General features: G+C 40.8%; 1 protein-coding gene across 2 annotated transcripts in view; it reads right to left on the bottom strand.

Moving 5' to 3' along the window:
* tacr1a (tachykinin receptor 1a) overlaps nt 1–5,754 on the bottom strand; it is a 65,142-nt gene extending 59,388 nt beyond the window's left edge. Inside the window, exons 1-2 of one of the 2 annotated variants that reach the window (XM_028033302.1) lie at nt 5,703–5,754; nt 2,681–3,125 (exon numbers count right to left, since the gene is read on the bottom strand). In XM_028033302.1, the coding sequence (XP_027889103.1) occupies nt 2,681–3,084 (404 nt within the window). In that variant the 5' untranslated portion in view covers nt 3,085–3,125; nt 5,703–5,754. Of the gene's footprint in view, nt 1–2,680; nt 3,126–5,697 lie in introns of both variants that reach the window. The other variant, XM_028033301.1, reaches the window with a different exon arrangement.
* Nucleotides 5,755–13,662: the final 7,908 nt, after the last annotated feature.

Here is a 13,662-nt window from a genome sequence, read left to right as displayed (position 1 = left end):
TTACAAATTTCTGATCATTAATGAGTCGGTGGGTGATATATTTCATTAAACTGAGATGAGGAGCAGGATAAAACAAGCGTTCCCACCCACTTCTTTTCAAACAGCAAATAACAAATAGCTCGTTTGTTATTGGTCATCTATGCACGTTTTTTTCTCCTGTCCTACTCGCTGCTTCTTTACGTTGTTCTTAAAAAACGGTTTGAAATAAATAAATGAAATAAAAATTGCTTCACACCAGATGTAAGAGAAACGTTCATTTTCATCTCATCCAGTTTTTTTCCCCTAAAAGTCTTGAAGATCATGAAGATGTTTTTGTTTAGTGTGACACGTGCCAAGTATAGTTTCTGGTCGCCAATGTTTCTCTTTAACGTTGAAACTCTTAAGTGAATGCTGTTTCTGCTCAGTCTCTTTGTTGCTGTGGAACCATGACCTCTGACCTTATTTGAGACAAGTGAGGCCCGCAGTTGGATTTTGGCTACCCAGCCACTCCTAAGACAGTCCACCACTTTTTATTGTTTTCATGTTCCTGAGTCCGGAGTCCAACAAGATTTTTCCCACCATTTTCCCCGCCTTAAGCATCCCATTTTTCATCGCTCGTTATTTGAACGAGTGGCCAACGCGGACTGAGTGGCTTTGCTCACTTCCTCCGCTGCCATTGTTAAAACTACAGGAAGACTACGATCCGAAAACAGCGCAAGAAAATCAACATCATCCTCCACAACTTCTCCTTCTGCCCGATGCTTTCCCGGGTTGGAATTCTACCGGAGGAATCCATCTGAATGGGAGAAATCCCAGACAAAAACACTGAAGGGAGATGAGAATCAAATGTAATTGCGTAGAAAAGCAATGGCCAGCAAGATTTCTTTAATATATTCACTGATGGATGATTTATTTGTTCTGTTAGCTTTTCTATTTAATTTTTTTATTTTATAGTAGTCACTTCCTTGAAAAAGAAATCAACATGATCAAAGTAATTTACAGAACATGCTCATTTCATTCAGTAATCCATCTCGCTGAAACCTTGTCATCGTTTATTCTCTTTTAGAGTCACGCTCTGATTTTTTCTCTCTACGCCTCACCAACCCCCTCCCTCACCGCAGCCACCACCCGTCATGAGCCTGAATGCATCTCAGGTGGGTTATTTCGTCACAGCCAGCCCATTGACGTCAGCGCTCGGCTCCGCTGCTGAGCTGTGAATTGTGCCGAGCGTGAAGCACCGCAGGCACGACCGCGGCGGCGGCAGGGATGACAAAACCGCGTCTCACCAGGTAGCCTGGACGAGTTCTCTCTGTTCGGCATGAAAACTGTCACAAGCAGGAGGGGACGGTGGGAAAGCTTAAGCTCACACAAGTCAAGAAGTCGTTGATATATAATCTTGAAGCTCAAAAGCAGTGGGAGAGACAACTGGAAGTGATGGCTTCCCAGTGGATCAACGTGTTTCATGTCTTTGTTTTGACCTGCATGACCTTTTATTACGTCTTAGCTGCAGAGCTGTGATGCAATCAGATTCATAGTATTGCCTGAGAAGCATAGCAGCAAGGAAAGAGCTGAGAGGGGTCAGGAACTATGGCGGTTAATGGGAGGAATGACCAGTTTGAATGAAAACCTGATCCCTATTTGCCCTTTGTTTTCCCAAGTTGTTTTTGCCTGTTTACCTTCTACTAGCTTGAGTCGAGCTAATTTGTCTGTGAGTGTAACACACCTGGTTGGGGCTCATAGAAGATTACAAAAGTTTGAAATGGCTAGCATAGAAACCGACCGATTATACAGGCTGCCAGATTTTGTGAACACACTTGTGCATTTTTATAGTCAGAAACTTTCAACGAAACTGAACTCAAAACAGCGCTGTTTGATGTAAGGACAAAAAACGTTGACCATAAGCCATGAAAAAAATATTTATATTTTCTGTGACAGAGAAGAAGGTGATGATTTGATTACACTAAACCTAAAGATGCACAACTTTCATACATATGGTCAGAAGGAGTATACTATATATAATAGTGATGTAAGCTTGTGGAACAGCTTTAAAGTGAAATTAAAATGATGTCCAACACAAGTCTTAATAAAAAATAAATATGAAAAAGGTTTTCATAGCGAGGTCAGACTTATTCAGTTCAACCGTTTTGCACAAAGGTTTTCCAGCCTAATATGCAAACCCAGTCCTTGGCTGGACCTTGTTTTTAAAAACACACACACGCACACACACTGAAATACTGTAATGATGCTATTTGTTTTCTTGGTTTGGGCTGCGTATTGTTTTATGTGTGCGACCTCGTATATGTGTTTATAGATTATAACTTTGTAGCTTTTGTAAATATTGAAGAATTCAATAAGTGTACGCTTTACCTCACTTCTTTTCAAACTTCTAAATTTGACGAATAACTGATATCTTCATCCCGTGTGTTTTATATATTTATATTTAATTTTATTTACATGTTGGAGACAATCAGACCATCCAAAACGTCTCTAACTGCTGGACTCTTCTCGAGTTTTTTCTCTCTTTTCCCCTTTGAGTTGATTAAGCTGTTCCGCAGGCTGTACAGAAAACATTTTTACAACAATCCTCTGCTGTTTTAGGGCTTTTTAATACACATTGATACTTTTAGGAGCCTTAAACACACCAGCCTACTGTAAAGTGACCTGCTTTATGGGGTTTGTGCGCCATTACCCGCAGCCTTACCTGTCCAGGGCGATGGCAGTCATCGAGTAGATGCTGGCGAACACAGCCGCGATGGGGAAGAAGTTGTGGAAGCGGCAGTAGATCAGTCCGAAGTACCACTCGTTGTGCACGGCGTAGGCGAAGTTGATCACCGTGTTGAAGACGGACATGGAGACTTCGGCGACCGCCAGGTTGAGGAGGAAATAGTTGGTGACGGTCCTCATGCGTTTGTGCGCCATGATGATCCAGATCACGGTTACGTTGCCCACCACCGACACCACGACTATGCAGCTGTACGCGATCGCCCACAGGACGATCTTCCACACCGGCTGCACGAACTGGTTCCAGTACGCGGTTCCGTTGTTGGTGCTGTTGGAGTCGACTGTCCCGTTTGGCATCTCTTTGGTGTTGAATAAAGGATCCATACTTGATGTTTAGAGCGCAAGAATCGCGTCACCACAACAGCCTACAACAGAAGGAAGTCCACTTTCAGAACAAACACACACAAAACAAAACAGTAGTGGAGAGTTTCCCGCCACGTGCACTTTCCAATTAAACACAACATTACACAGCCAGTCCGCATAAAATCCCACTATAATGAACTGACTACAGTTGCAGGAGATAGTAGTTTCTGAAGAGAAATCTCTCCACTCTGCGCCGCGCGTAAAAACAAAGACGCGACTTTTACGCGCAGTGCCAGGAGCAGAAAGAGTGCGCGCTCTCTTAACTCTGTAGCGCGTCAGAGAAAGCTCTGCTCCGTCTTCCTCTGCTATCCTCCTGCTCCTCTGCTCCGACTGAGACGCGGCGAGCCACTTATGGAGCGAGCTGACGCGCGACGCGCCGATGGGGGGGCCTGGCTTTGCGGCCATGATTATGGATGAGCTCAGGTGAGTTATTCATCTCATCCGACTCAAACCGCGCACGGAGAGCCCAGAGGGATTACCATGCCTAAATACCTCTACAACAAGCAGAGCAACGGCGGAAAAAATACATTAAATGAGAACATTAACAATATTATTAATAATAAAAAATGAAGAAAAAAAGAGAAGATGTCGGCAGCAGCGATTTTGCAGTTTGAATATATTTCGAGCTGCAGGATGTTCCCTGTAATGGGATGAGGAGAAGGAGAAGCACCGAACACCCCGGAGTTCCTACTCACTGCCCCCTCTTGTGGCCTCACAGCATGTTTGGAAATCAACGAGCCTCAGGAGAAAAAGGAGCGAAATGATGCCTGTGAGGATGGGGACACATTTCACGGAAAAGCTTTTCTCTAACAACAAACGGCTCCGTCCGTCGGTGCGCGAGGATGACGCGGATTCTCCTTCCTTCGGTTTTCAGGACCGTCGAACTTTGCAACATGTTGACACAAACATAAACTGCAATGTGTTCAGAGAGATTTTGGGTGACAGACCGACTGAAAGCAGAGCGTAATTATTAAATTCATTGTAAAGGACGCGTGCAGAGTTGCTTGCATGCGAATGTAAATCTGAAAAGTGCGGTGTGCACTTGCACCGTGCTGTTTTCGGTCTGTAACCAGCCTGAATCGGCTGTGCAGAGCTGCAGACTTTGTTTTTTAACCCACTCATATATTATAGCTCAATGCCTATAAAAAGTATTCACTCACTCCTAGTCATTTTACCCTTTTTATTGATTTCATAAATCAGTCATGATGCGTGGCCTGACTTGAAAAGGGCTGTTGACCACCAACCTGGACGAGCTGGAGCAGTTTAGCAGGAAGGACGGAGGAAAACTGCAGTTTTCTGCTAAACACTGACTCAAAGCGGGTGAATATTTATGCAATCCTTTATTTTATGTTAGCTATTTTTAATTAATTGCGCCATTTTAACCACAGTTTTTAAATCGGGGAACATTTCTCCGATTGAAGCCATCAGAAGTCGGCAAGACTCTCTGAAGGAGGGGTTTCCTGACCGAAAGCGTCAGCAGTGAGGGCTCCGGTGAGTTCAGTCGTTGCCTCTGCAATCTACTCTGTGCACAAAGTTGAAAATGCATTTCTGCATAGAGTGGTCAGGTGCGTCAACTGTAGTCTGTCAAAATGACAGATGGTCACCTTTAAAAAAAAAAATAAAAATCAGTCTGTTCATCTCAATTTAGTGGTTTAGACCAGTGGTCCCCAACCCCCGGGTAACGGGCTGCGCAAGAATTAATTCAATATTTCCCTTTTATGTATTATTTGAGTCTGGATGATCTTTTGATCTTTTACTTTGAAAATCCTTTAACCGGATTCTCCCGGTTACGTCTTGCGCGCCAACATTGAGCCCACAAGCAGCAGAATGAGTAAGAAACAGATCAGATTCTTTGGAAAGTTTCTTTGCAAAGGGAAAAAGGTCCAGAGAAGAGACAGGAGAATGGATTTATCCCGGTTGATGATTCCCACATTCCGAGCTCTGCGTGATGTGGTGACCGGAGAACCCTGAACATCAGCAACACTTCCGGTGTCATTGTCTCTCATCTCTCCCAGATGGACCGTCTCTTTGCAGAGAAACAAGCTCAGGGCTCCATTAGTCGTTATCGTGAGTTAAAATTTTCACGAAAGTAAAATGTTCGTTTTTTGTGGCGCATCTGTATCTTATTTTGAAGGGATACGTAAACGTTACCATAGCGACCAGAGTCAGAGAGCGTTAGGGCAGTGAAAGGAGTAGAGCTTGTGAGTTTCAGGTCTGCCAATCCTTAAATCGTGCCGTGAACCAGACCTAAAAGTCCAACAGGTTCGGTCGGTTCGTGAGTCCAGCCACACGGCAGGAGCAACACACCACAGGAACCGGTTCCAGAAGAAAATCCAGTAAAAACCCCAACATACCATACATGAATTTAGAATAATCAAACACGGATGACGATGTAGAAACAGCAAAAGGAGTTTGATAAAAGCCGGCGGGATCAGCCGCTCTGTTTGCTGCTCTATGATTTGGAGGTGAGTTATGTTTTTTCATAGTTAACATTTTTAACTGAATAAACATAACCACATATAATAAACATATATAAAAAATGACATTTACATATATTAATAAACATTTCCATATATCACCTCCGATGTCCACCGGACTCTCAGTTCCCATGTCAACTGTTTGGGATTCCACTCCGTGCTTACGTCACCGCGCTTTCTGATTCGCTACCTGTCACATTCAACTGGCTAAGGTCTCGGTCCCAGTCAGGGAAAAAAAACCACAGGCTGAGATAATCGGGCCAAGACAAAGTTGAATATTTTAGATCGGTCATATTCAACACCACCAAGTAACACACCACACACTGCAGGACGTTGTCAGATTGTCGTAAGTGCCCCCCCCCCCCCCCCCCCAAAAAAAAGTTGGTGACCACTGGTTTAGACGGTTAGGAGTTGGAAGAGTTACAAATAGATCACGTCACACAGAGTGATTAGATATTCAGGCATTTTCATTTCAAAGATTTGAAAAATTTGTTTCGTTCTTCCTAACAGAACAATAAACCCGTCATGCCAATGCGAATGAATAAAGCTACGACACAATCACAATACACAGTTACAGAATCCCACACGGCAGATGGATCTTTTGAGATGACAATGCAGTCGGAAACACAGGAGTTGTTTTTGTGTTGCTCACTAAGGCCATAATTTACGTTGTCATCCTCACAGAGAGCAGAAAATCCTCCATTTCACATCTCTGACACTCTGCTAATTGCCGCCTCTCTGTTTGCGGCTCTCATTGACTGCTCTGCGTCCTGCTGCTTCCATCCAGGCTCGGTCTGTGCGGCGATGCCAACAACAACCCGGCTCCACTTACACCTGCTGGACCACTTTGTGCGCCACTGTTCTTACTAAGGCTCAAATTGAGGGGAAGATGGCAGCTCTAAACTCCTGTCTCCTGTGGCGATCTATCATTCTACCCCATCTCTGTTTGCCCAACAGGTTCTATTCTATAGGTAAAGACATCAGCTTTTGCCATTCGCCAGATTGCGATGACATTTATTTAACATTTTATAGGTATTTAGTCAGAATGTCCCCGTTGACAGACTCCGTGGTCTATTAAAGTTCTTAAAGACAATTTTTCCTGACATTTCTGGAGTGTTTTTATTCCCCCATAGGGTGACTTGATCAAGGCTTTAATGATAGCATCAGGTCATTAACAAGATTTCATCTTCAGATTCATAACTCTCCTTGGTGATTAAATAATTCTGGGCAAAGCAAAAAGAGCAAGTCTGTGCATGCCAATATATTAGAAATGTCAATAGACGTTTCAGGCTTATGCATGATGTTATGAAAATGAGCTCTTGATGTGGATTTATTTTTTCCCATATTTTGTTTTATGGTCAAATTGTAATCTAAACCTGCTGACCATAGCGTCTCTGTAGACCGCTATTTACTTTTTTCTGGCCTTCCTGACTCTGTGAGAGGAGAGTGTGATGAACGCAGAGGTTCCAGTGCAGAAAATGATTATTTGATATGCTGATTGTACAAATTTTCCCTCTTGCAAAGAAATTAACGAGATGAGAGAAAACTGCAAAGCCTTGAAAAGCTAATCATACAAGATATCAAAAAGTGATTTGCATGACATGGAGTAAAAGTTTGTTTCACTCCAATTTTTTCTCTTGTAAATCATCCGTGAGTGTCCTAAAGAGTGCAATATATTATGTTTAAAAGGAGTATTTGATTTATTTACCACCCAGGATTCTGGCCACCGCAGATTGGTTAGATAAAAATCCTGCAGTGGTTACAGCCAAGTACAGATAGTCTAGTAACTACAGTTTACACCTTCAAATTGGGCCTCTGTCTCTTTAAAAACTCATGCTTTTTTTGAAACTCTGCCTTCAAGAAGTCATCACAACATGGCTCCTCTTTAACAACATTTGTACCAGCACTTCACTGAGAAGTAGCTCCTATAATGAACTCAGCAGATGCAGAGTTAAATCAGGCTAATTGCTGCTGGCTAGTCTGAAGGAGCTGATTGGAGCTCTGTGAGGAGAAACCTTGGAAACCGCAGTTCAGAGGAGGAGCTGTGTCTCATAGGCGGGGCTATATCCAACCAGGTGTTTTGAATAGCTGAATGGTTGCCATGGAGATTAAATGATTTTTTTCCAAGCATGCAGGAAAGAATCAAAACAACACTCCAGGAGTGCTTTATAATAAAGGCATATTCACCCAATAACTCATTAGATATTACAGGGTCTTTATATGCGTGCTTGAGCCTATGTACGATTTGATTATGTATCAACAAGTTTATAAATCAAACTTGTGAATCCGTTGTTTGATTCTTAAATCCATTAAAGTTGGTTGTTGAATTGATATTCTGCCCTGGAATACTCAAATAAGCTCAAATCTGTCTCTGACTCCTACTCAGTTGCACATTCTTTGTATCAGAGAATGTTGCTTTTGCCAACTGCGCACCATTGTATGTCATAATTTTGCCCTTATTGTATAAAATATTAGTCTGCATTTAGTTTTTTCATGTATATTTTCATGCTTTCATCTTTGTGTTAACCTGCCTGCCTTGACTCCCTGCCACTGTTGTGATCTGTGTTTTTCTGTGTGTTTATTTTGAGTTTCCTGTGTCTCTGTGTCTCCGTGTTGTCCTGTTCTCCCCTCGATTACTCGCAGGTGTTTCTCGCTCCCTGATTATCTCCTGTGTATTTAGTGTCACCTGTGTGTCTGTGTCTTTGTCGGGTCCTCGTCTCATTTTGACTTCTAGTCTGTCGTCTTTGTACCCAGTCCGTCGTCTCGTCCATTTGTGTGACGGTTGCTACCGGCGTCGAGCCCTGGCTTCCGCTCGGCCGTGCTTCCCGTTGGTTGGACTGTGTTTGCTGGACATTCATTATTAAAATCATTTATTATCGCATCCTGGGTCTACAGCGTCTGCCTCACCACCACCACACCACCATTTCATGACAGCCACATTTTTCTGCTGTTGAACCTTCCCGTCTGTGGGATGATAAAAATATATTTCTATTCTACTCTGAATCCCAAACATAACCACTTTTATTCCTCATGGTGACTTCTTACAGTGTCAGCGTAAAAATAGGTAAGTCCCAAAGCATCGTGATACATGTGAAAATCAAAATCATCATTAGCAAAAAAATACATAAATAAAGATATCATTTAACCCTCCTATTATGTTCGTTTCTGAGGTACAGCAAAATTGTTCATGGGTCAATTTGACCCAGGGAGTGTTTAATCATACAATAGTGTCAGAAACCAAAAAATTCCTCCAAAACATTTTTGTATCTGATTAGTAACTCCAATACTAACCATTTCAATTAATATTTGTGCAATGATGTTTTATTATTTCTCAAAAATTAAGGATCAATGACGATAACCTACTCATTTACTCATTTGGACATAAAAAATGGAATTTACATTTTTAATATTTACTGAATAAATCCTAGACACAAAAAAACTATAATTTCCTTGAAATTGATCTTTGGTAAATTTTTTTATATTACACTTTTTTTTTTTTTCAATGGGTGATCTTTAACTTGAGACACACATACTGTTCTGGGTCAAATGAACCCAGAACAAATTAAAATCATTTAGTCATGCAGAGAGTATTTATGTTTTCCTCCACTTCTGCTGAGTGTCCACTCAGTGTGGGTGGAGTTTGTCCACAGGAACAGAAAAGATTCCTGTCAAAAGTTGTGTGAACACCTGCTTTCTCGCAGTTTCCTAGTGAAGTAAAGAGAATAGTGAGAAAGTCGGCTTGTGTGTGTCGGGGTGTGCATGGATGTGTGTGGTGTTTGTGTGGTGAAATATGGTTCATAGCTGCAAGGAAACATATAGAAATGGACATTTTTTAATCTTCTTTTGCACTTTAACCTGACTACCGGGTCAAATTGACCCAAACAGTATCTATGTAAAAAGTAGACCTAGGGGTTGGTACAAATGTGTAAAATGAATAATTTTTTAATTTATTTGTAGCGTGCACCTATTAAGACAAATAGAAAAAGTTTCATGCAAAAAAAAAATACTTCCAACTATTTAAAAAAATATTTTAAACTTTAAAACGGGTCAATTTGACCCGCAACATAACAGGAGGGTTAAAGGCAGATGTGCCTACACATTTAGGAATAAAACAAGTAAAGACTGGAATAATTACAGACTGAAATGATCCAGTCTATAATTTCAGGTGAATCAGAGTCACGTCTTAACAGTCACAAAGTCTGATTAATGGTTGAATCTAAAAAAAGCAGGAGGATAAATCCCTTTATTTCTGCTGATTAAAAGCCAGTCATTCTTTGAAACCTTAGGGGTTGGTTTGATCAAACCATAGAGAGAATAATAATAATAATAATAATAATAGTCTGAGGTGACGCAAATGCAAATGATTTTGGAAATAAGTTGTTTACCCCTCCCAGAGACATGATCCAGTTTAATCAGCATGTGCTCAGCTTTCTGGAAATAGAATCTTTTTTTTTTTTTTAAATCCACACATTGTTATTAAACAGTACCTAGGAAAACAACAACTTTTGTTTCCCAAAGCTGTCGGCAGTGTGACAAAACACAAGCCCATCACAGCTGGCACTGTCTTCCACCCAGCAGTTGTGATAAAGGAGGATGTTGAGACTGACGTAGTGAAAATCGGCAGCAGAATCTCAGAATAATGTAGAGGAGCGGTGAAACATGGTGCAAATGCTTCATTTTTTTTAAAAAATCAAGCATGACATAGAATGGACGAAAAGAACTTTGACTTTGCTATTTAACACACTGAATTGGCCCCGTGTCTCTTTAAGAAAGTCCTGCTCTTTCCAACGCGCCGCCCTCAGCATGTCATCACATAGCATTCCTCTATTCACCCTTTAACGTGTAACAGGTAAACCTTCTATGGATGCAAACTCGACTAAAAACCCACCTGTTTAGGATTGTATTTGAAACGTAATCAATTACAAATTTATTAATGGAACCTGACTTAATGTCGTGTTTTGATTATTGATTCTATGTTGCATTGTGTTTCTGTGTTTGATGTGATGTAAAGCACTTTGAAATGCCTTGCTGCTGAAATGTGCTATACAAATAAAATTTGATTGATTGATTGATAACGACATCTTTACCAGTAATTCACTGAGAAGTAGCTCCTATAATGAACTCTGCAGCTGCAGAGTTAAATCAGGTGTTTGCTAATTGCTGCTGGCTAGTCTTAAGGAGCTGAGTCGGAGAGTCGGAGGGCTGCTCTGTGAGATTAAACTGTGCAGTTTAATATCAAGAACGTTATACAGAAATCAAGCATTTTTCAAGGATTTCAAACGCCCATACAAAACCTGTATTGGATACAGAATTCACAACCCAGATATTAAACACATATAAATAAATCAAAGCAAATCTATCCATGAGGGAAAATATGGAATGGCAAAGGGAAAAAGCATTGAAGGCATCAAAACACCTGTACTCGATACTTTGTGGAAAAGCCTCACTTTGTAATAGAATCTTCAAGGTGTCTCCTGAATCTATAAACTCCCCTCATGTATTGTCAGGTGGACTTTTGACCAATTTTTTCCCACACAAACTGTTCAAAGGTTCAAAGGGTTCTCTCTGTTCACTCTGATCTTCAGTTCTTTCCAAAGAGTTTTAGTTTTACTTTCTCTCTCTGAAACCAACCAAGACTTTCCTTGGCTCTACATCTGGGACAGTTGTCTTACTTTGAAATCCACACTCTTTAGCTTTCGCATTACTATCAACAGCATTTCGATGCGTTTCAGGTTCGGAGTTGTTACGGTTCTCTTTAGGGAGTCTGAAATCCCAGCATATTTTCTAATATAGAACTTCTTTTTAGTAGTGGGAATGTCATTTGAACTTAATTAATAAAATCCAGGAGTTGAAGTATTATCTGTGTTTCTGGGTTACTCTGGGTTGATGAATGTACTTTTTTTGTTGTTGTTGTTGTTGTCAAGTATATTGTTATTATGTTCAACGTTGAAGGGGTAGGCTATTTCCAAAGTTATTTTTAAAAATATCTATCACTGCTGAGGGAGGCCTGGTCATGAATGACAGAGCAGAAAAAGAAGAAAAAAAGAGTCAAAGATCAGAGAGAAACAGGCCAATGGGAGGCATGGAGAGATAAAAGTACAGCAAAGGATGAAAACGCATTATTCATGTGCTTTACACTAAAATGCACACGCAAAGTAAAGTAAAGCAGACCGACAAGCATTTCCTTTTAGTCAGTTTAACATGTCAAATGTGAGCTGATTGGAAGTACATCTGCTCGTCCTTCCTTAATGTGCGACAGTCTCTCTGTTCGCTGTCATGCCCTTTATTACCACCGTACTGTCAGTCAGCTGACAAGACTGGTACAAATACACAGTATCTTTATGAAAAAGCATCAACCAACATAAAGTAAAGCATTATTATGAAAAATAATAAAAGTTGCAAAGGAGGGGCATTCAATTGGGCCTCTGTCTCTTCTTCACAAACTCCTGCTCTTTCTGAACCTCCACCTTCAGGAAGTCATCACAACATGGTTCCTGTATTAACCCTTTAACTACGTCTTTCCAGCGCTGCACTGCTTCGCTAGTCTGAAGGAGCTGAGTGAGGTGCAGCGGGGGAGGGCCGCTCTATGAGATGGAAGCTTGGAAACAGCAAGGAGGAGGAGCTTTGCTTCAAAGGCGGAGCTAGGTACAACCAGGCTTTTACAACAGCTTGAACGTTTGCCACGGGAGATTAAAGGATTTTTCAAACATGCACGAAAGAATCAACGCAACACTCCAGGGATGTTTTTGATGGGGGAAGAATATCATAATGTGATGCGTAGCTCCAAAAAATTGATTTTACATAATACTGCTCCTTTAAAATCAAATAATATCACCATCTTTTCAAATTGACGCAATCTGGCGCTATGCAGATGAAAGCCAAATTGATCTGACTGATAACATAATAAGATCTTGAAGTTCTACTTAAGTGGCCCTCTGGAGTCTTGAGGGCCACATAAATATCTATGGCAGGCCGGATTTAGCTTGAATTTGACACATGTGAAATACGTAGGCAACATGTGAAAAGGTTTTAGAGGTATAAACGCTTTTGCGATGGGCTGTAATTATTGAGCAGCTGTGAAAAATTCTTGGATGGACAAACAGGTCCATCAACTCTGGACGACTTTAGAAAAACTTGGACAGATATCATCAGATGGAACCGGCAACCTTCTGTTGCACTGCATGTACATTTGTACAGTATGGGGGGGACCAGTACAGCACATGCCAGTACATGTACTTCTCAGTGATAAGGTCACCACACTTGTACAAAGCAACATAAATAGAACTACCTTACATCACTGGATTAGTATCAAAATGCTTCCTGTTCCTTCTGATAAACGCTTTTATTGCCTGGATAAGCAGACAAGCTGACGCTGCAGCAGAAGGCCGGCTACTCCCAGAAGAGCAGCTGGTTCAGCCCTTCAAAAAGCTCCATTAGCCAATGTGACCTTTTTGTATGACCTCAATCATACTATGAAAAAATACAACCCATTGTGTGTGGGTACATAATGTTGCATGATTATATCCATAAATACATGAAGAGGGGACTCTAAAGTTTGTCAACAGAATGATTGGTTTCTCTAACATAACAAGCAAGGCAATTTCAAACTGACAAATTACTGCTGGAAGATTGCTGCTTTTGATTTCCAAAGTGCTTTAAAAAAAAAAATAAATAAATTATGGTTATTTTGGGTCATGTTGTGAAATATGAGTTTTCATAATATGGTAGGTTATCTTTTAGAACCGTTTATCTTAAAAGTGGAATTTTGCAATGTACTCTGAGGTTGGCAGGTGCTGGGACATTTCTGTAAGAAGCTAATTTTTTCATGGTTAGTTTATGTCTTCTGTGAATGATTTTTAATATTATTTTTGATTTATTTCTATATCTATAGGTATATTATATTATAAATCCAAATCAGAACCTGGGGAAGACTTTAAATTTGATATTCACAGACACGCTCGTCTCCATCCAATCAGACTGAGCTTGAGCTAGGCTAGAATGATGAATGGCCATGAAATGCATAAACATTTTTGGTAATAACGTAACAAAATGTAAAAAACAT

The sequence above is a fragment of the Xiphophorus couchianus genome, chromosome 12 (genome assembly GCF_001444195.1).
Source record: "Xiphophorus couchianus chromosome 12, X_couchianus-1.0, whole genome shotgun sequence".
NCBI classification, from domain to species: domain Eukaryota; kingdom Metazoa; phylum Chordata; class Actinopteri; order Cyprinodontiformes; family Poeciliidae; genus Xiphophorus; species Xiphophorus couchianus.
Note: the sequence above shows the minus strand (reverse complement) of the source record. Positions and strands in the feature narration are given on the sequence as shown.